The sequence below is a fragment of the Eschrichtius robustus genome, chromosome 4 (genome assembly GCF_028021215.1).
Source record: "Eschrichtius robustus isolate mEscRob2 chromosome 4, mEscRob2.pri, whole genome shotgun sequence".
Lineage (NCBI taxonomy): Eukaryota > Metazoa > Chordata > Mammalia > Artiodactyla > Eschrichtiidae > Eschrichtius > Eschrichtius robustus.
This window is the reverse complement of record NC_090827.1, coordinates 66,006,022-66,030,173: the sequence shown is the minus strand read 5'-3', so window position 1 is coordinate 66,030,173 and position 24,152 is coordinate 66,006,022. Positions and strand designations below refer to the sequence as shown.

Here is a 24,152-nt window from a genome sequence, read left to right as displayed (position 1 = left end):
TAACTAGTGCAGAGCTGTCTTCTGTCTCCAAAGAAATTGAAGAAATCCACAAAATATATAATATGGGCATCTTTTAAATATTTATTGACTGCTGAAAAGAAGTTCTATCCCAAAGAATATGTCTTCCCTCATATAGTTGCATGCTTAGGGCAGCACATATAAGTAATTTATCTTTAAGAAATTACTTATTAAACACAAGGGCAGTGAAGTTAATATTCTCAAACCAAGAAACTAGCTACACATCATCATTAAAATACTATTTCTTATTAAAGAAACACATTCAATTCACATTTTTACATATTAAATATGATTATAAATATTTGAGAAATATTAAGGAGTCAGGGAAGCCGTAATTTTTATTTGCCAGAATGTGTAGTTGATATTTTTTGGCTGTGGCATCTTTTAACTAGGAGTGCCAGACGCTGAAGCTTCAGTGGGAACTGCTTCAAGGAGTGGTGAAAAAGCTCATAAGTCATGTTAAAATTGCTCAGGGTAATTTATGATGCCAAAACTTCGACACAGAAAGAAGCAATTCAAGCTAGAAAACATATTGAAGAGCAGTAGAGACCTGTAAAGTTATTGATGCATATTTCCTTGGCTTCTGTCTAGCAGTTTTGCCCATTAGAAACATGGGCTAGGAATCTTCTTTATATAGGAATTTTGTTTTTCGTTTCTGTACTTTTGTTCTTGATAAACTACAAGTCATGAACATTTCATTCAGAAAACCTATTTACTTGCACAAAATGAACTGCCTACAAGTTTTCCTTGTCCCTAAAATAAAAATGCAGAGTGGAAGACTGCACACACCACTTCCTACTTGAATTTTGCAGGGAGGCACTCATTACTCCACATTTTCCAGTATAGCTAAAGGTAAAGGGAACAGAAGGTTGTTCTGTGGTTTATTTCTTTTTAGAGTGCATATGAAAAGGCACATAATGAACATGTGAAAAAGAAAAATATTTAGTATTTTCAAACTTTTTTATTTACCCTGCCTAAATTTCATGTTCCATCTTTATTAATACTCCCTTTCTCCTTCCAACATATTTGCCTGACAAAATCACAACCCTTGTTACAATCCGATTTACCAGCTATTCTACAGTAGCACCCAAGCAGCTAAATGCCTTTTCTCCAGCCACATGTAGTGGAATACATTAAGTGGAATTAACATTAAGTGGATCTTAAATATTGTCTCGAAATTCTACAACATCTTGTAATTTCCCACTTTTCCCACTCCCCTAGGCAATTATTTCACATCTTTTTTTTCTCTGCTCAAACTTCTTCTATCTTCTCCCTGTCACTCAGAGTGATTAAGCTTGCTTCTTTTTTTCAACTAAGAAAATGATCTTTTTTTCTTACACACTCAAACCAATTCCTTACAAATCCTGTCAGGGCTACTGCAAAATGTGCACAGAATCCAACCTCTTACCACAACTTCCCTGTTACCCACTACCCCTGTTTGATGGTTCATTCAAACTACCATCATCTTTTTTTTTTTTTTTTACATCTTTATTGGAGTATAATTGCTTTAAAATGGTGTGTTAGTTTCTGCTTTATAACAAAGTGAATCAGTTATACATATACATATGTTCCCATATCTCTTCCCTCTTGCGTCTCCCTCCCTCCCACCCTCCCTATCCCACCCCTCTAGGTGGTCACAAAGCACTGAGCTGATCTCCCTGTGCTATGTGGCTGCTTCCCACTAGCTATCTATTTTACATTTGGTAGTGTATATATGTCCATGCCACTCTCTCACTTTGTCACAGCTTACCCTTCCCCTCCCCATATCCTCAAGTCCATTCTCTAGTAAGTCTGTGTCTTTATTCCCGTCTTGCCCCTAGGTTCTTCATGACTTTTTTTTTTTTTTCTTAGATTCCATATATATGTGTTAGCATATGGTATTTGTTTTTCTCTTTCTGACTTACTTCACTCTGTATGACAGACTCTAGGTCCATCCACCTCACTACAAATAACTCAATTTCGTTTCTTTTTATGGCTGAGTAATATTCCATTGTATATATGTGCCACATGTTCTTTATCCATTCATCTGTTGATGGACACTTCGGTTGCTTCCATGTCCTGGCTATTGTAAATAGAGCTGCAATGAACATTGTGGTACATGACTCTTTTTGAATTCTGGTGTTCTCAGGGTATATGCCCAGTAGTGGGATTGCTTGCCTATAACCTCCTAATAGCTATTTCTGCTTCCTCTCTCATGTCCTAATCATTCTTAACACAATTGCCAGGGTCATCCTTTTAAATATGTCAGGTTGTGTCCTCTGCTTAAAATCCTCAACTGGCTTCTTATCTCATAATAATACATGAAGTACTTATAACCCTCACTACCTCTCCAATCTCGCTATCTCCCACTCTCCTCTTGCATATTCTCCTCCAGAAAAATTCTGGCCTTCAAAGTCTTTCAAGGCCTTTCTCTGAACTTGTTCCTGCCGTCTGTACTGCTCTTTCACCAGATAACAGTATGGCTCACTCCCTCACTTCCTTCAGGCTTCTGCTCGAATGTTACCATATCAGAGAAGCTTTCCCCTTTTATCTCATATAAGATGACACCAGCTCCATCACCCTTTGTTTTCCCTGTTTTATTTTTTCTTATTAGCACTTATGCCCATAATGCAATATTACATAATTATTGGCACTTTTTTTTATAGTCTGCCTCTGGCCCAACTTGCACAAGAACAAGAATTTTGTTTTGTTCCTATGGGCTTCTCCAGGTTTAGAATGAGACTTGACACAAGCAGAAGTTCAATAACTATTTGCTAAATGAATGAACTTGTACACATACCTTGTTGGAAGGTTTGAATTCCTGAATCTTTACTTCGGAAAGAATATTCAACAGGGTATCTGCTGATAAGTCCTGGTTTTTAAAACAGTAATTTTATCAACATATTCTTAAAATTCTGAATTCTAAACCTAAAAAACAACCTAAAAAAGGTCCTTTATCATACGAAATATTTGAATAATTTATGATATAACTGTTTAGACCACAACTGTTTGTGACATTTACTTTTATTTCTATAGAAATACCATCCACAAAGGCTGGGAAGTGGGGGTGTTGTGTGTGTAAAAAAGTACTTGTTAGTTAACAAACCTGAAATCTTAGTTCTTTCCACAAATTTTTTTTTTTTTTTTTGGCCGTGCCATGCAGCAGGTGGGATCTTCCCCGACCAGGGATCGAACCCATGCCCCCTGCACTGAGAGCACGGAGTCTTAACCACTGGACTGCCAGGGAAGTCCATCCACAAATTTTTAAAAAGGTAGTTTTAGGACTGGTTGTATCAGACAGAGTGCCTTGAGATCAGGAACTATCTCTTCATTGTTTTACAAAGTTCCCTGCGGAAAGTTACACTCAATATACATTGACTCACAGTAAATGGAATTCATACCTTTGGAAGCAGGAAAATATTTAAATGGTTCAGGATAAACTTAGATGAATTTAAGGCTACATACATGTTTATTATTAAGAACCTACTTAGGAAAAACTGAGACACAGTGCTTTAGAGGTCACCTACAACTCATCACAAAATTATCACTCTTTTCACAAAAAGAATACCCAACTGAATGCCACTATTTTTACCAGATATTTATGGTATATTTTACTGCGTGTTAATTCCAAAAGGGATTAATGTACAACAGGCATTTTTATCTAGATCCAAAATAGCCAATTCTAGTTATGGATCTGGCTCATATTTCCCATTCAGCCTAGTACCTAAAAGTATAGCAATTTATTTAGCTCTATTATGCATTTGAGAAGGAAAATTCACTAATGCAGACCTGCCTTTCAAATAAAACTGTATTAGATCCCTTTACATATGAGTCAATGAAGACGATGTCTAAGAGAAAAGGTATAAATGATAAAAGTTAAGAAATTTCAATGTAGGGTAGCATTTTCAAATCTCCTGAAATGCAGGTTAATTTCACAAAAATTAGCCAAACAAATGTTAACAAACAGAATCACTAAGAAATATTTAAAAATTGTTATGAAATAGGTCACTTTGGGTTTTCAGAGTAATTACAATAATTAAAGTTAGTAGGTTATAAATGTTTTAAAAATAAAGTAAGACTGCTTTTACAAATATTTGTTTCACTACTTAAGTTCACGAAAAAAAGTGACTTTCTTCTACTTAGTGATGCTGCAATGAGATTTTAGCTTCTGCTTTATTAGAACGGGCAACACTATAACAAAATGAGAAGTTTATATCGAAGAACGATTCTTATAACATAAAACACATTTTGATGATGCAACTAGCTAAGTCATCTAATTCTAACCTTTTCTATCACTTGTTAGGGCTTGAAGAATATCTTACCTCTTCTGTAAATGGAATGCAATAGACTGTAGCATATAATTTTGCAGCATTCAGAAGGAAACTGAAGTGCCTTTTGAAATTAAAAAATAAAGTGTGAATGCACAGTTTCAAAGATGTTTACCAGAAACTATAGCCTTTAAAATGCTGAAGATAAGTAATTACAGAATTTTTGTTACAGGATTATTTTTTTTAAAGTTAGGCAATGAAATTCTGGTCTAGACCAAGGCATTGTAGAAGCTATAAAAGAAAAAACATCACATGTTTATCCTCATAAGCACTAATATTCGGGTAGTGATCAAGACTACTTTGGGAAAAGAAGTGGCCAGAAGTAGAAAAATTATTGAAAGAAAATTCATTTTAATTCATAAGAAAATATTACAAACTTGGTTTTAAAGAGTGTACAATAAGTTCAAACTAAGCAAATGAGTTTGTTTAAAAACAAAAAAGGTAAGTTTTATAGAAGCAATCAGGGCTTCCCTGGTGGCGCAGTGGTTAAGAATCCACCTGCCAGTGCAGGGGACATGGGTTCGAGCCCTGGTCCGGGAAGATCCCACATGCCGCGGAGTAACTAAGCCCAGGCGCCACAACTACTGAGCCTGTGCTCTAGAGCCACAACTACTGAAGCCCGTGCACCTAGAGCCCATGCTCTGCAACAAGAGAAGCCACCGCAATGAGAAGCCCGCGCACCGCAACGAAGAGTAGCCCCCGCTCGCCACAACTAGAGAAAGCCCGAGCGCAGCAACAAAGCCCCAATGCAGCCAAAAATAAATAAATAAATAAATGTATTAAAAAAAAAAAGAAGCAGTAATCAGGATAAGATGACTAGAATAAGCACCAGAGGAAAAAACTAAGCACAGAATTACTTGTTGAAAGGAAGGTTAACAAGCTAAGTGTTTAATTAAAATATATACATATAAGTGTGTTTGTGTATAAAATGTATATCTAATATAGATAGGATATACAGGTATTTACTCAAAGATCAACTACTTTGAAAATTAACCTGAGATTATTTAGGGAGTTATTTAGTAGTGATCATTTTCCCCCATTTAACTAAAGTTTCTTATATACTGACTTCATTAAATAGGAAAACATCTGTCTTCATTTTACTTTTTTAATGAATAAAGTCAAGGAGATGACACTTTGGTTGTACTTTAGAGAAGACAAAAATAATAAGATTATTTACCATGTAAATAAATAGATTCACCTATGTGTGGGGAGAAGAACTGTGGCTGGCTTTGTTGGCCAAAATGCTATGCTAACTCTTAGATTAACAGGGATGCAATAATTTAACATTAAAGAGACTGCAGTTTTCACCCTGCAGTGTAAACCTATACAGTTAAGAAGTTTACAATGAAGGATGTATATAAAACTGGATATATATACTTACAAAGGTTCATTTAGATCAAATTTTAATGGAGAGGGGGGCCTTTTTGGTGACTGCCAAAACAAACCTAATAAAATACAAAATACAAAATATTATTTTCAGTGTCAGCAGTCAGTAATAAATTGCATTAAACTTTCTTCTCAACACTGATATATACTTACTGCCATCTTTTAATCGCGTGTCCAGAGGGAAACAGTGAAGAAGCTGAAGAGCCTAAAGAAAAAGTTGAATTTAAAAAAATCACTACTTAATATTAAATGAAGTAAAAAAAAAACCAAAAAACAACATACATAAAAAGATATACAGTGAAGTCTTCCAGTCACCGTTGTACTCAATCTGTCCATTTTCCTGTCACTGCCCCCCACCCCAACTCGGAATAATCTCTATTGCTATTTTTTATCAACACTTATAGATTTTTTTCTTTTTTTTGTATCTATGGCAAACATGAATATAGATTATTTTATCCCTTTTACACAAATGGTGGCATATTTTACATATCATTCTGCTCCTTTCAAAGAGCTAATCCTTAAAACAAGCAAAAAAAAACCAGTAAAAATACATAGTATTTTATATTTTGAAATGATATGCTGCTTGAGATTTGCTTCAAAACCATCTAGGGGGAGGGTATATTAGGTGGGATTATAGATGAAATAAGATTTTCTATGAGCTGGTAATTGTTAAACCTAGGTGACAAATATATGAGGAATACATGGATATTAATTATATGCTATTTTCTCTATTATTTCTGTGGTTGAATTTTTCCACAATAAAAAAAAGTTAAAAAACCCATAGAAGATAAGGACAAAAAAGAGTTCTGTAGATTTTGAAACATGAGGTCATTGATAGTCATGGTAAGAATAATTTCAATAGTTGTGGGGAAAGAAGACACATTTACTGGATGAAGACATGGCAACAGTTAGTATAGACCACTTTTCCAAGAAGCAGAGCAAAAAAGGAAGTGAAAAACAGGAATAGGTATAATTTAAAGACTTTAAAAAGATGAGCTTATTTTATATTCCAATAGGTAAGAGCCTAAAGAGAGGGAGAGACTAAACAGAGTGCAGGACACATTCAAACTTCTGTATGTAACTGGAGTAAGAATAACAGCTAATATTTCACTAAATATTTATGGGATGGACCAGGTTCTATGCTAAAGACTTTGCATGTATTAACTCATTTGATCCTCACCACTATGCTATGAGTCAGGCACCAATTTATTACTCCCATTTTACAATGAGGAAACAGACAAAATGTGATTATTAGATATATATGGGGAAGGCAAAATTCCAACAAAATTTCTGATGGAATCTCTATTCTCTCAGTCTCTTGCTTTACTCTGAACAACAAACTTCTTTATGATTACTGATTAAATGTATTCCTTCTTCTCTAGAAGGAACCCCTATTTTATTAAAACCCATTTTGGACACAGAAAGACAAGGATTAGTTAAATGTATAACTGACAAGCCAATGGGTGGAGTTTAAATGCATTCTTTAATCAGTAATATTCAGGGAGAAATTAGTTGTGTGCCCTTCACTTGTTCTCAGTTAACTTACTAATTTCTGAAAAGCTTCCTGAAAGAAAGAGCACACATTTCAGGTCAATGAAATTAATTTCATAGTAATTAAATGAGCCAAGTTTAGACTTTTTCTTAATGTTTTATAATGTACACTTACCTTATGGTTAAAATATTTTTCAAACTTTAATCTTGCTAATTCTACACAGTGGGACCAATTTCTAGGTCTTTTGCTAAGTAACTTAATAACTTGAAAACAGCCTTCTAAACTGTGTCCAGTTTGTATCTTCTAGAATGAGAGGAAAAAAGAAAACAAAGCAAATACTTGTCCAATTAATCACACAAACACACACGCACATATTCCCAGGAAATGTCAGCCAAAGTTTGAAGTGCCAGCTCATGTGTCTTATGATTTTATTATTTTCACCTCAAGCTCCCTGTCCTCGTCTTTCTACTTTCCCTCTTTCTTTTCTTTTCTGGAGGGGAAATGGGAAAAGATAGCATGTAAAATGTTAACTCTAAAGTTTCTTATCTCCCAAGTTATCCTCATGTCTTGCTAGTGGTAAGTTAGTACTATATATGTACTTACTATATGAAGTGCTATGAATAATATTTTACACTAAAAAGCTGGCCTTTTTAGTGTAGGATTACAGGAAAGTGAAAAAACAGCTTTGAAGTTGCCCTCACCATGAGACTAATAAATCTGAGACCATTCCTACTCCTGAAATTTTCACTAAAATTTACCTCAGTTTTTTCCAAAGAGCTTAACAATCTGTTTTATTATTTGTAGCTCTCTTATCATTTATCAAATTCTTATTAGGTTGAACCATATGAATTGCTGTTCTGTGAGTCAAACATGGTAAAATATTTGCAACTCCATATAGTTTGACCAAATTAAAAATGAAGGGTTATTTGTGACCTGCTAACTTCGAGATTCCCCATATACTTACTATATACAATATTAATGTATAATCTCTGTTTAAGGAGGTAAACTATTTATAGGCAACTTGAAAATAAGATTACACTGACATAAAGCGTCGGAGTTAGCAGATGCAAACTACTATATACAGAATGGATAAACGACAAGGTTCTACTGTATAAGACAAGGAACTAAACTCAAAATCCTGTGATAAACCATAATGGAAAAGAATATGAAAAAGAATGTATATACATACAACTGAATCATTTTGCTGTACAGAAGAAATTACCACAACATTGTAAATCAACTATACTTCAATTAAAAAAAAAAGTGTATTGATTTTTACCTTTAAGACTACTTCTGCAGATGGATAGGTTTGCCAAAATTTGTTAAACAACGAAGGCTTGTAGGAAAAGGAACTTTCAAACTATAAGGGAAAAGAGGAAAACACATTACAAATAAAAGTATGTTTAAAAGTTGGAAAGATCTGATGAATTGGGCAATTGGGATTGACATGTATACACTAATGTGTATAAAATTGATGACTAATAAGAACCTGCTGTATAAAAAAATAAATAAAATAAAATTCAAAAATTAAAAAAAAAAGTTGGAAATATCATCTTTCCTACTTCAAAGAAAAATTTCTTAAAAAATATCTTTATTACCTTATCTCTTGCCCATTGTATAGTGTGTTCAATAGCAGCTGGAAAGGATTTTAGGGTACAAAATGGTATTTCCTCTTCTGGGGGATCCCGCTATTTTATAAAATATGACAACAGTTAAGAGAAGCAATGATAATTTTTTATGGAATGAATTTACTTGAGTGTTTTAAGACCATTAAAAAATAAAATTCAAAAATAAAATAAATCCAACATTTTTTAATCTTCTTTCTCCTACACATTAAGAGGAAAAGTTTATTCTTTTGACACTTAACCCACGTGTTTATAGCAATGTAACAACAAACACGAATTCTATTGTCACTTATTATCTGTGCACTCCTTTGGTATCATGTAGTACTCATATAGCAGACTATCATATATAATTACCTTTTTTTTTTCTCCAAGTATCAAGGTGACATTTAACACTTTAAATATTCCGCATTTTGAAAAGTAATTCAAGAATTCCCAATATAGTGCCCACATACCGTGAGTTTCTTTCTCCAGGGAGAAAAAATATTTGTAAGCAGGAATCGTATGTTCTTGATGCTTGGTATAGTTTCTTGCAGAAATTGTGTATTAAATAAATGGCAAATGTCCATGTTGTGTCATGTGAAAAAGTACCATTGAAGAAATCCATATTCTCTTAAAGGGTACATTTGGTACATTTAGTCTTATTGGCTTACCCAATCTAAAACAACTCACTTTGTATCTTTTTACTTAGAGATTTTATTTTAGTGTGTTGATCTATAAAATACCACGGAATATTTTATAAACCAAAAAGGAAAGCCAGATGGAGTATTCAATTCTAGTTTTTCTGAGTATGAAGTTAGAGAATATATGTATAGGAGAAGGGAAAGATGTGGCAGAATGAGAGAATCAAGGGAACTTTCAGAATTTTGTAACATCCCCTACTTTGAAAATCTTCTAGTATGATCCCAGCATATCATGATTTTCTCCACCTAATTTCCTTCAAATCAAACTTATCAATTTTGTCTATTATAGTGTTTTTATTATATAAACTTCTGATTGCATGAGAGTAAAGGGTAAAACAAATTTTATTAAAATTTAAAAAATTTTCTAAACCAAACATATCCATTAAATAAAGGGATATTTATGCTTGTAAAATAATATTCTTCTTTCAATTTTACAACTTGGGTTGACCTTTTTTTTTAAATCCCCAAGCCTACATTTCTTAGACCAGTGATTTTCAAATTTGGCAGTATCTCAAAATCACTTGTGGAGGTTAAAAAAAAAGTTACACCTATATCATTTGTATAAAATATATGGTTATAAATGGCTTGGTCCCTCATATGGAGAAACTGAGTCTTCAGTAAGATTTTGGGTGGGTCACCAGTTCAAAGGTTGCTAAAAACTAATCAAGCAGCTCTGAGAAACAAACAGTAAACACAAGAATAATATTCCAGAAAGACCGGAAACAAAATTTTGATGATTAAAAAAATAAGTTCAGCTACATTTAAAAAAATGTCTATACACATATGCACAGACATCATTGGCAGATCAAAAACAGAAGGGATTAGGAATGCTAAACCAAATTTGCTGACTAATGAAGAGAAATAAACCATGAGATATAAAAATGATGAGATATAAAGAAGAGATATTTACTTTAAAAAACTGGTTCACTTACATGACTATTATAGGATTCAGTTAAATGAGGTACAATAACTTCAGTGTGTCCCTTAGTGCCCATTGTTCCAGAATCTAAGAGGGGCCGTAGATTTGCTAAGCAACGGCTATGTGAAAAGAAAATAGGTAACAAACATAAAAGTGAGCAGTAACAATGTAAGCAGAGGACAACTTACCAATTTCTACTGACCATTTCACATGTTGATCACTTCTTGGATATAACACTTTAGGAAACAGATACATGACCACCAAACAACCCATTTATTATTACCATCCCCTTCCTCCCACAAACTTTGTTGCTCACCCTAGCAATTTTTGTCTCTACCTTCCATTCCCAAAGTTTGGTAGTTTTAGAACAAGACACATTACGTTTATCTTGTTCTAAAACTCCTACACAGAATGGATAAACAACAAGGTCCTAATGTGTAGCACAGGGAACTATATTCAATAACCTGTGATAAACCATAATGGAAAAGAATACAAAAAACGAATGTCTCTATGTGTATAACTGAGTCACTGCTGTGCAGCAGAGATTGCCACAACATTGTAAATCAACTATACTTCAATAAGAAAAAAGAAAAAACAAAATAAAACCTCCTATCAAATTTTGGGCTTCAACTTTTTTTCCTCTGGGTTAACTCTTAATGTGTTACCCTTTCTTTTCTTGTTTTCTATTTCTTCTTTGGTTATTTTCTGACTATAAGTTCTACCTCACTATATCTTTTCAACATTTTCTTCATCCCAAACCTTCTTTCTCAATACTTATGATACCTATATTCAACACACTTTAATTTCTTAAAGTTTCTTTTTTGCCTTTCTCTGCTCAAGTTTACAAACTTTCCACCGTACTCTCAACTGGTGAATTTTCCTGCTAATAAATCTGCTCTAGCACCCTAACATTAGAGAGTCATACAAAGATATAAGAAAGATTATGTAAGGTGTATACATCATAGTCATTTATTCATCTACTTATTTAACAAATATTTACTGAATGACACCATGTATTGGGCACTGAGGATAGAGTGATGGGAAAATAAATAATAACTGAATAAATGATTTAGTGAGGAAACAAATATTAAATAAATGTGCATGTCAATAAAAAATAAGTGATATGAAAGAAAAATGAGTGCTGTGAAAGATTATCTTAGGAGGATCTAATTTAGAATTCAGGGGTTAAAGAAAGTCTGTTTGAATAAAGACATTCAGGCTGAAACTGAAAGGATGAGAGAAAAAACTAAAGGAAGTGAAGAGTAAGTAAGCAGATTTGAGGTCAGGAGTTTTAGAACAAGATAAACATAATTTCCTGAGGTTGAAAGAGTGCATGTACAAGTCCCTGAGGTGAAAAGTGTTAGATGCCCCCACTGTAAGAACTGAAAGAAAGAATGTGTGGCTAGAATAAGGGGAGCCAGGGAGAAATAGTAAATTTTAAGCTGGAGTGGTGGACAGGTGGCAGATACTCTATGAAAAACATTTAGGCCATTTTAAAGATTTTTAATTTTATCCTGTCTCTAATGGGAAATCATCAAAAGGCTTGGGTTCGAGGAGAACTATAATAGGAACATAAAGAATAATCAGAAAATTCAGTAACTTTTCCATAAATAGGTATGAGAAATGAAGTGACAACAAAAGAAAGACAATTTCTATGAACCTGAATTTCAAGAACATACCTGTCTACATATCTCCTGGCTTCCACATTATCTAATGCTGTAATAATTATATCCTGCTTAGTATAGAACTCATCATTGTAAATCACCTCAGTGGCTGGACATACTTTGTTCAAGTGTGCATCTATCTTTAATTGAGGATTTATTTTCAGGGTTGCATCAGCAGCAGTATAGCTTTTAGGTTTCTAGACAAATAACATATAAAAACAGAAGAAATAAATGGTAAACAGGAAAAATAGACCATGATTGAACTTAAAACATTTTTTATATGAAGAATAACATAATGAGACTAGTTTTCATTTTTAATTTGTGGAAATTACATTCATTGTGGTCATGCTGCATTTAGTAATGCACATTAGAATTAATAATTCATACATTATTAATAAAAATATAAACAACCTCTATTTTATAGCTAAGTGCTTTGTAATTCTTAAAATATTAGTTAAAAGTCTAATTAAAAGTACATTTTTCCCTAGTAATGAGGTTTGAATCGAGTAAGTGCCTAGAAAAAAAATGAGAACACATTCAGTAAAATATTAGAAATCCAAGTTCTACAGAATATGAACTCTCAGAGGTATGGTAACTTAATATCAATATTTTGGTACTAAAATCTTTAAAAAATTTTACCATTTCTGGATGGAAATATTTAAAAAATTACATATGTTTCAGTTTTATAAAAAGAGTACTCTTTCTTTTCTTTTAGAGTTAGTGATCATTTTTAAATCACTGGTGTCATTTCAGGTGCTATCATAGTTTATTTGGGAGTACTGGCTCTGACACTAAGTATCTATAGATCATTCAGCTTGAACGAATGCATCTACTGTTAGACATGTTTTTACTTCTCAGTGCTATTAGCATTCATACATACAAACTGTAAACTTTGTTAGAAGTGTAAAACAAACAGGCTTTAACAGTTCTTTTATAAGTAAAATGCACAAAGGTCAGTGAATGAATCTTATCACATAAATTTTAGTTCATGAGAGACCCTGTTACTTAGTTCTTTGTATTTGGATAGGTGAGGTTATTTGGTTAACTATGCCACTACATAATTATACAAAAGTATGCTTTAATTACTTTTCTGTTCATGACATTTCTTAGTTTACTAAGATTCTCAATGAGTTGTAGGACAACAAAGTGAAAAAAATTTCTGAAGAGCAAATTTACTTGACTAAATTGTTTCTTTTACTGACTTAAATATTTTGACCTTCATAAAAAAGAAGACTGAAAATAAGCATTATTTTATAATAAAAAGGGATGTTAAATAATCAAACAAGATCAAAAGAGCAAAAAATTCTCAAACTTTACCTGTTTTGTAATAAAGGTTAACAAAAAAGACAGTGCCAAATTTGTCATCTATAAAAACTTCAAATTAGGGAACCTGTTTTTATATCCTAAGATGTTTCTAAAATTAAATACATAGATACATCTTGATTATAAAATGAAAAAAATACTGCTCATCATTCACAACTCAGATTTTAACACCCAAAATCAATGCAAAAACTAATTTTTATATTAAAAAATTATATATTTTCTCTATTGTCATTCCCATTATTTGATAATTTGAGAGATTCTAGTAAAATAAAGAAGACACTATGCTTGTTCAAGCACCATTTTCTATTTATAAAAAGGAAACTCTCTTCTTTTTTGTATAACATAACAGATGATTCAAATTTGAAACAGTATAACAACACACCTGTATGTGATGAGGACGAAATAGGAACTGTCTATTCAAGTTGGATTTTTCTATCAAGTCAGGATCTGTTACTGTAACCTAATACCAAGGAAAAAAATGGCTGAAATTACATAAGAGATCAATTTAAACCTACTTTGCTTTTCTCTGAATGACTAAAACTCCCACAAGTTATTCTAAATTATTTTGGCTGGTGAAAGTTATAAGAATACAAATACTCCAAAACTGGTTACCAATACTACTGTTTTTACACTTATATTTAATGATAATGTTTAGCATAGGAACATGTCAAACAAAACAGCTGAAACCAATTGCAACTCCTACTCAAAACTTTTTTTTAACTATTCGTAACAAAATAAAGGCTTAACATCACTATCACATTTTAGAAACGTAATGGATTAGCCATAGAGGAGTTAGCTCTTCTTTCTATACATATTTATTCTCAATCTCAATTGATTGGGAAAGAAAGCCTGCATGTTTCAATTTGAAAGGAGCTCTTGCTAAAGCAGAGGTCTACAAACTACAGTGCAGGCAGGCTGCCTGTTTTTGTAAATAAATTTTACTCAACACTGTCACGCCACTTTATGGCTGTTTTCATACTGCAATGGCAGAGCTCAGCAGCTGTGACAGAGCCTTAAGATCCACAAGCCTAGAACAGTTACAATCTGGTTAAGAAAAAGTTTGCAGACCCCCATTCTAAAGGATGCGAGATTAAAGTAAACAGATCCAAGATAATCTAAAAAGTACTCATAATGCATTTGCCACTTAAGCTAGTATTTGTAAAAGATTTCACTAGAAGCAGTACTTCTCAGAGTGTGTTCCAGCTGTTACATGTTGATTTGTATTCACAAACACATTCACTTTCTTTTAGCTGGCATTTCCGATATATATATATGTACATATATATATATATATATATACTATATATATATAGATATGTGTGTATATATATATGTATATATATATATACTTTGTTTGTTTTGTTTTCAACTGTTCTTTGTAATTATGTGTTAGAGGGTATCTCTTTGAAATGGGGGAAAAAAAAAGCACAGAAAATGTCCTTTAAGAGAAAGCTTAATCAGCGTATACTTACTGTGATTCCTGATTAAAGAGCTTTTGCTTCTACCTCCCCCAACCCTACTTTTTATCCACTCTTTTTTTTTTTTTTTTGTTCTTCTACTGGATTGATCAAGTATTCTTGATTCTAATCCTCCCTCAACGCCCCTGTCAACCCCTCACCGAACTGATTTGGAAGTTAAATCTCTATTTTTATGTGGTGATATTCAAAATTTTAACATGTACATGTGACTTAAGATCTAAAATTAAAATCTCCATCTTCCTCCTGAACAACTGGAGGATATTTGAACTCTCCCTTCTATTTTCCATGATATCAATGAACATTTTACTTATTCTTAACCAGCCCACCCCCAAACTGGTCAATATTTTAATCAAAGGTTTTAAAAATCAATGTTTATTTAAATCTAAGAATGTTGATAAATGCCTCTACTTACCCTTGCTTCACACATTGCCTATATTAATCCATAGTTCTTTCAGTGAGAATAAGCAGTAATCTTTCATCATTTTAATAGTCAATTATCTTTTTTTTTTCTCTTAACAGATAATTTAGCTGGGTATAGAAATCTAGGTTGATAATCCCTTGCACTATGAAGATATGCTTCTCTATCTTCAGGTGTGCATTTATTGCTGATGAGAAGTCTACTAAGTAATCTCTCTTTCTATCTTTGCTTTTGATTTGTTTGGGATTAGTTTACCTTTTCAACCTGAACACACTTGTCTCTTCAACTCTGGAAACTTGTCATTATCCTTGGAATATATTACTTCTTCTCCCTTATCTTTATTCTCTGGAAATTCTACTACACTTATGTTGGACCACGCAAATGTATCCTCTTTCATTAAAAAAAAAAGAATCTTTCTATACTATGTTTTGGGTATTTATCTTCTTTTCATCAATTCTCACTTCAGCTATATTTGAATTTTAAGTTCACTGATTATACAAAAATTCTTCCTTGGCTTTTTGTGAAAATTTCAGTGCCTTTTCCCCTCATGTTTCCATTCCTCTTTCTATGTCTTCAGTCATTTTTAACTTTACAGTTTGTTTGTTCTATTATCTGTAGCACTCCTATTACCTATAGTTCTTAGAGAGCTAATTCTTCTATTTTCATTGGCTGATTCTTCCAGGTGGTACCTTTTTCTAGTAGACTGTCATTTTTCATTGTGAATTGTCTTGAATGGATGTTGATTTCTCTGCATAGTCCTATGTACTCTCAGTGTGTAAGTATCACCATGATGCGGTTTTACATTTGTTTTAATCAGAGCTCTAGAGGTTTCAACAGCCCTAAATTTGTTATATTCATTTCTCTTCTTGAAGTTTTTTTTTTTTTAAGTTTTTTTTTTAAAATTAATTTATTTAATTTATTTATTTTTGGCTGTGTTGGATCTTCGTTTCTGTGCAAGGGCTTTCTCCAGTTGCGGCAAGCAAGGGCCACTCTTCATCGCGGCGCGCGGGCCTCTCACTATCGCGGCCTATCTTGTTGCCGAGCACAGGCTCCAGACACGCAGGCTCAGTAGTTGTGGCTCACGGGCCCAGTTGCTCCGCGGCATGTGGGATCTTCCCAGACCAGGGCTCGAACCCGTGTCCCCTGCATTGGCAGGCGGATTCTCAACCACTGCACCACCAGGGAAGCCCTTGAAGTTTTTATATGATATAATTTTGGACCCCATACACCAGTATGGTGCAGCTCTGAGTTATGATTTCTCACAAATGACTTTCTTTCTAGTTAATGTATTGGACATATATTCAAGACAGAAACACTTGTGAGTCACCACAGCTTTTAGCTCAGGAATTAATTTCCCTCTTGGTTCCTGGAACCTGGGGATTTCTCTTTCCTTCCTTCTAGTTAGTCTGGCTACATATGTAAACACTTTAAAGAAGAATAATTTATATAGCAAGACTATGCATTTGCAGTAGGCTAGAAATCTGTCCACATTAACTTATCTTGTTTTGTTACCTGAAGTAAGTAGGTTTATTTACTATAGTTCTTTTCCTGACTTTTATATGCTGATATGTATTATGAATTTCCAAGGAGTAAAGTAGGTGATATCCAAACTTGTGTAACCAAGGATTTTTTTTTTTTTAAGAAATACTTTAAAAACTACCAGAACTCATAGTCATTTGTGGAACACAATTTAGGAAATGCTGAGCAGAAATAATATAACTGTAGGACATCTGCCTGTAACTGTGAGAGTAAGTTTAATAAAATGTGAACTATTAAATAAATTTTAGTCATTTAATTACTATTAGTCACCATGATAAATCTATGACATCACCACTGTAGTGTACATCTTAAAGGCAAACAGCATCAATGAAATACATTTTTATTTAACTATATGACATGGCTTTCCAGTTAACTGCCATTTATCATCTTAAGAATTTATATTGTATACCAAAGTTTACACTACTCACTCTTCTTTTGATACTCACCAATTGAAACAATATCTGAGGTACTCTGCAACTTTCTAATGTTAGCTTCACCCATCTTAAATATTTATTTAATAATAAGTAGTATCTAATAGAAATAACAGTATTAATGTGCTTTATTGTTTGAAAAGCCCTTTCACATTTGATCTTCATAATTATATTATGAGGCAGGTAGTATAGATAATAGTTTCACAATATTAAAGAAAGAAACTGAGGAGCAGAGAACTCAAGTTATTTGTCACAAGGTCACATAAATTTTGAAAAATGGTCAGGGTAGAATCAGAATCTTCCAATTTCTAGCCTAGTGGCCCTATCCTCAAAAATCAATACTTCAGATCCATGCAGTCAAATATGATTCAAAACTGGGCAGCAAAAGAAATATAAACTTTTAACTCTCAAGGATTTATATCTTACCATTCCCTTCTCTTTGCCTGTGCCAACACCTAGCAAAGCAAAATTTTTTAACATTTCACAGCCTATGGCTCCACATCCTACCTATGGAGAAGAAAAATAAAATGTATCAGATTAAATAAAATTAAAACATCTACTTACTAAAGAGCAATTTCATCTTAATTTTCTTCAAATGCTAAGTTACAATAAATACATACTTTTAAAAATAATTTGAACTTTTAAAGTAACTTAAAAATCATTTTACTTTAAAATATTTAATTGTTCATGATATCATTATAAGTGTCTCAATTTAAAAAATGTATAAATCATAGAAGGAAAAGCATAATATTTATAATTCCTTTACAAAGAAGACATTTTAATATTCCACACAAAAGCCAAAGTTTGAACTAATTTTTTACATAAGATGGAAACAAACAGCACGAAACAGTGCATTATAATTAAAAAGATTACTTGTTTATAGACAATTTTCTAAACTCATTTGATGAATATAACTATTCTAAGACTTTTAAGTAAAAATTAATAATAAATTCTACATGCACGTAAAAGCTCAGGAATACTGATTTTCAAAGTATTATTTAAAAAATGAATAATAAAAATCAGTAGTACTTTTAGGACTGATTACAATAATTAAAAAAAATAAGTGGCAGGAGAAGTCATCTTATGCTATTGGGGAGAGCTTCCCTGCCAATGCACTAAGACATTTAAGAAAGACAGATCCACCTACATATTCCTACATTTGGTAAGAAAAAACAAAAAAAAACCCAAAACCCACAATTTTTAATGTATTTCTAGAAAATCATTTAATGTTCAAAACTATTATACTCGTATTTTAACTTTACATGTAGTAATTCTCTAGACGATGTGTTGGCAAACGTCTTCTATAAAGGGTCAGACAGTGAATGTTTTCAGCTTTGTAAGCGATATGGTCTTTTTCACAACTACTCAGCTCCACTATTATAGTATGAAAGAAGCCATAGACAATATTTGAATAAATGGGCTTGGCCGTGTTCTTGTGAAACTTTATTTATAAAAACAGGCAGCAGGATGGATTTGGTCTGCAGGTACAGTTTACAAATTCCTGTTTTAAACGCTTCCTGAATGTCTACTATGTTAGAAACTGTACTCAAATTTCCTTTAATAAATTAATTTGATATACAATAGCAGTTTGACTGTACTATTTATTCTCATTATTATTCCTACTTACTAAAAAGATATTCAAATTTTGTAGCTTCCGACACAAAGTGTCTCCAATGCAGGCTCGTAAGGCATCATATCTATCTCCTCTGTAGAAAACAATACAAACCAAGAAAATAGAATGGCATAAAAAAACATTATTAAGATTAGTTTCATTGCTGCTATACCAATATAATGAGTTTCTTCCAAACTAACAGATAAATTATCTTATTTGAAAGAGAAGAAACTTCATAAAGAAACCAGCTGATTCTTTTTTCCATTTGACTTAATATTCTAAGTCCAAATGACTTAAGTGAAGGTCACGTTAGTTTATCTGGAAAAAAATTTTTAAGGCAGGGATTTTTAATAAAGGTTTGTAGAGAAGACTATGGTTGGGCTTTGAAGTTGTTAACCCACTTAAATTGAAGGCAGAACTTTGGGTTATGTGTATTTTTGGGAGAATGAATTCATAAGCTTTTATCAGATTCTCAAAGAGATATGTGACCCAAAAGGTAAAGAATGACTGATATAAATAAAAGCTGCAGGTAGTAATTGTTTTCATCTAAAATCAGAATGGTGTTCTGAAACCTAACCATTCTCATGATATAAATTTAACACTTTATATTCATTATTTATAAAGTGGTAAAGAGATACTGCATTATTATGACACAATCTCTAAGTAGAGAAGAAATGACTGCAGAAGTGAGCTAGGAGAAAAGACATCTAAAACAAATGCATGTTTGCACAAAAACTCTTTTAATCTAGTTGCTTCTTATAAACATACAACTAAGAAAAAAGCAACAAAAAGGTCAGTATTACCGTGGGAGAAATTCTTCACGTTCAAGTTTGCCTAGGGATTCGACAATATCTGCTGCTTCAATATATAACTTAAAGTAGAAGATAAAAACATAACTTACTATGTAGAAAACTAAATTGCTAGAAAAAGTAATTATCTTCTGTAGTTATTTAATGATCATTAAAGAAAACAATGATAAACATGCTGCTTCAGAGTAAAATAATGGATTAAAAAATATAATTGTTTCTTATGCAGTAAACATTCCTTACATTATTTCACTGAAACAATGGTTAAATCTGGAGGAACTGTAAAAAGATATAATTTGATTCATGTCATTTAGCCATCTTACAGATGATATATTCTAATATTAACAAACAAAAGGAAATTTCACCTCCAAATCTATTTTTTTTTATAACTACATAAAAACTTCTGGAAGCTTCATTCAATTTCAGCTACATTTGAATAATTTGTTTACTTTTGATAGGAAAGTACCTAGTCCATATTTAGTTTCCAACTTGGAAACTGTTGTAATTATTACATACACTACAGAGGAAATGGTCTAGGAAGCCACAATTTCAGCATTTAAAATAATATCAAACAGAATTAGTCCAGGTTAATGAAAAAAACCCCTGAGTCTCATTCTCATTTTCATTTTAAGTAACTTATATGGCTAAAAAACGTAAACATGACCATGAACATGAATAAATGGTTATTTATTTAATTATAACATAGAATCTATATTAATAACATAATTTATATTCCCCATGCTGCTAATAGTTATATCTAAACCAGACTTTTACAATTGAACTTGTACACTGTGTTAAAATAAACCAAATAATCCAGCAGCAAAATAACATTAATTAATAGCATAATTAAATTATAATATATTAATATACATAATATATATTATATAATTATTATAATATATATAATTATCATATATTATATATATATAATATATAATATATTATAATATAATAATTATAAACTATAATAAATTTACAAATTTTAATTATTAAAGCTAAATTTAAACTTTTTAAAACATAAAAAACAAGATTAATGTTATATTCAAATGTTTAAAATTAAAAAAAAAATAAAGGGCCTGAACAGTATCCTTTGATACACTTTGCCAATTATTCCTTCTGGTAATAGAAACCAGGGTTTTTCCATCTTGTGATGTTTTTACCCTATATAGTTCTCAAACTTTTACCATTCCTATGCTTTCTACCTTTAGAAGTTTATACCTAGAAACTAGGGAATCTGAAGATTCACGATACCAAAAGACTCCATGGAACAGTTCAAGAGTCCTGAAAGCATATGACTGCTAAACTAACAGTAGTGGAAACTAAATATAAGGATAAGAAAATTCATTCCTTCACTCTCACAAATGAGGGAAATACATCCTAGAATGCAACTTTGGGTTACATGCCAATAGCCTTAACAAATGATCTTGTCAGTTTCCACTACAGAATTAAGTTTTGGTGGCACATCACATCTGACTCATGCATCAAAAAATATTTTAAGGTTGCTTTTATATTAATTAATACTATGTTATAATTCATAACAGACATTCATTATATGGGTGAATAATTCAACCTTAAGTACAAAAAAATATTAAAATAGAGAACTAACCCACTGGCACAAAGGAGAAAACTTTCCTGTCACAGCTTTCAATACTTCTTGGCTGGCAACACCTCCTACTGCTGCAGCAAGTGGGGGTAAAAAGCCTTGGGCAGTCCAAGAGAGCCAACGCACAATGTCATAATTTACTTCAGGCTGAAACACAAGCCACGAAAGACAATAATCTTAACAGTATTCACATGGTATACTCAAAATTTCAATAAATAATTATACCTTAACTTCTAAAAGAGCTACTCAATTTCCCTAATAGTTTTTAAGTCCTAAAAAAAAGTCCCAATCTCATAATAAAAGATCCAATTCCATGTCAGTTACCTTAAGCAGTATATTTCATTACCAGTACCTGCCCAATTTTGCTTTTTGACTCTTTACATTACACTAGGGAACAATTTAGAATTAACTGGATTATCTACCGTGATGTTGGACAAACAACCAGAATTTTAAAAAACATGTTTTAATGAAAACTATGGAAAAAACCTTGCACCTACATAAAAAAAAAAAAAAAGACCCATAAAAGATGATGAGCTATCATTTGTGCTTGAAGTGGCAAATAAAAAGTAAAACTGTAAAAAATGAGGCAATACATTGTAAGAAAAGGCAGTTTAGGAAAACAATTAAGAGAGTAATGGCACTTTTGCATACAAATCTAATCTAAGAGCCAGTCATCACAAAGTTCTCATTATCACACTTAAACTGAAATGATGTTTCTCAAAATAAAATTTATTAGTTTCTCAAAATAAAATTTATTAGTATTTTTAAGGAAAAAACTGGATTTTGGAGCTATTATTTTAGCACAATTTCTTATTTGTCACAAAGATCTCTTCATGAGCTCTGGCTTCTCTTTCTCTTCCTGTTCTTTCAACATCAGTAACTAGAATCTTAACCTAGGATTCAAGTAGGGCTCAATTAATCTCTTGAAATTCTATGTAAAATAACAGTACTTGTACATTTAGGGGAAGAAGGAAGGCTTTTATTACATTATCAAAGATATCTATGATACAAAAAGAGGTTACTATCTACTCACCACTCCACCCACTCCATTTCAATTTTCTATATCTCACTATTTTACAACTATTTAGCACTAAACTCAACTCAGATTACAATTTCATTTAAGATGTGGCATTTCTGAATGCAGAGATATTGGTGGTACTAATAATATTAAAAACAATGACAAGAATGCTAACAGAATCAGGTAATTTGATTGAGCATCTATTTTGAGTTGTATATTAAGTCCACATGTAATCTTCAAAATAATCCTAGGAAATATAATTTCTATCATACAAATTAGAAAACTGAGTCTTTGAAAGATTAAGTAATTTACTCAAGATTTTACTGCTAGTAAGTGGTGAAACCAGGATCTGAACCCAAAAAGTCCAACTCTCCAGCTCTATTCTTACCATTAGGTTACACTATCTTTCAAGATTTTATAGTTTTTAATAAACAAACATCCAAATCTGGGGAGTTTTTCATCACCCTAGGATAATGACTAAGGCCTATATCTGAATTTCTCCACACGGTCTCCAAAAGATGATACATATCCACAGGAAGAGAAATAAACCAGTGGCAGGGCTTCAGCATTACTAAGAAACAGAAAATATGAACTTCACATTGCCTGTAAATAGAAAAACAAACACCAAACCCCAAATGAACTATTTCTGGACTTCATACTGCTGCAAGCCTGAACAGAGAGCAGGAAGCGTGTAACCACAGAAAAGAGGATGAAAGGCCTAATGTGACAAAGCACAGTCAAAATCATCCTGAGAAAACAGAAGGCCCATACTAAGTGCAAAAAATACTGAACATGTATGAAGTCTGGCAGATCTCAGCAGTGGCTATGGTGAAAGAACTTCCCTGGGGAGAATGATGTAAATAGAAAGGGGGAGATATCCCTTGACAGAGAAGGCTAAAAAAGGAAGTAAGAGAGGAAGTTAAGTAGGATTTGGCAGAAATCAAAGAGATGCACAAGATATATCAACACGTATCCACCAAAAAATTATTTTTAATTAAAAAAAAAATCACCTATTAAAGAAACTCCTTTTCAGGAAGAGAAGAGGAAGAGGGGCTCTAGAAACAGAAATCTGAAAAAGCACCCAAAACCCTTACCTGTCCAAAAGCATATACAGAAAAATCAGTTTACCAAACAAAGCAGATGTAAAAAGGAGACAGAAAATTAGAATCAAACATTTTAGTACTGAAAATTTCTCCCCCAAACTAATTACAAGGCAGAGTAAATTTGACTGAGTGAATTATATATCAACAAACACTTGGAGATGTGGAAAACAAACACAAAAAACCCCACCTTGAATCAGAAATTTAATAACTAAGAACCAAAATGATCCATTCCACCTCCCCCAAAGGGGAAAAATAAATAAATAAAAGAAAATATGAATCTATGAATCAAAATGGGCTCATGGTATACCTGGAAAAATTGACTGAATGATCAATCTTGAGTTATAACCTGGTTAAACTATTAGATTTAACAGATGAAAAAATACACAGAAGAAAAAAATATACAGGGCCCCAAGGCAAAAAGACCAGATTATTTATAAAAAGTAAGAAAAGTAAGCTGACATCGTATTTCTCAACTATTAGATACAAAGCAAGATATCAAGGAAGAAATTTAACAGCCTTGAATTTTACTTTCAGCCAGGCTCCTTTCAAGCATAAAGGTTACAGAAAAAATTTGAAATGTGTAAGAACTCAGGGAATACGGTTAATTCTAAGCTCCTTCTGAGAAATGCACCAGAGACTAAACCTGATTTCAAGTCTTACTATAAAGCTACAGTAATCAAAATAGGATGGTATTATCAAAAGGATAGAAACAACCAATGGAAGATAACAT

The 24,152-nt window shown here is 32.3% G+C and overlaps 1 protein-coding gene across 2 annotated transcripts in view; it reads right to left on the bottom strand.

The window, feature by feature from the left end:
* Positions 1 to 24,152, bottom strand: part of UBA6 (ubiquitin like modifier activating enzyme 6) — a 91,083-nt gene that overhangs the window by 9,607 nt on the left and 57,324 nt on the right. For both annotated transcript variants that reach the window (XM_068542864.1, XM_068542865.1), the window contains 14 exons: positions 21,305 to 21,448; positions 19,696 to 19,763; positions 18,908 to 18,986; positions 17,707 to 17,787; positions 13,797 to 13,874; positions 12,107 to 12,288; positions 10,441 to 10,546; positions 8,802 to 8,891; positions 8,483 to 8,563; positions 7,378 to 7,506; positions 5,865 to 5,916; positions 5,707 to 5,770; positions 4,320 to 4,389; positions 2,798 to 2,869 (listed from right to left, as the gene is read on the bottom strand). In XM_068542864.1, the coding sequence (XP_068398965.1) occupies positions 2,798 to 2,869; positions 4,320 to 4,389; positions 5,707 to 5,770; positions 5,865 to 5,916; positions 7,378 to 7,506; positions 8,483 to 8,563; positions 8,802 to 8,891; positions 10,441 to 10,546; positions 12,107 to 12,288; positions 13,797 to 13,874; positions 17,707 to 17,787; positions 18,908 to 18,986; positions 19,696 to 19,763; positions 21,305 to 21,448 (1,296 nt within the window). The remainder of the gene's footprint in view (positions 1 to 2,797; positions 2,870 to 4,319; positions 4,390 to 5,706; positions 5,771 to 5,864; positions 5,917 to 7,377; positions 7,507 to 8,482; positions 8,564 to 8,801; positions 8,892 to 10,440; positions 10,547 to 12,106; positions 12,289 to 13,796; positions 13,875 to 17,706; positions 17,788 to 18,907; positions 18,987 to 19,695; positions 19,764 to 21,304; positions 21,449 to 24,152) is intronic.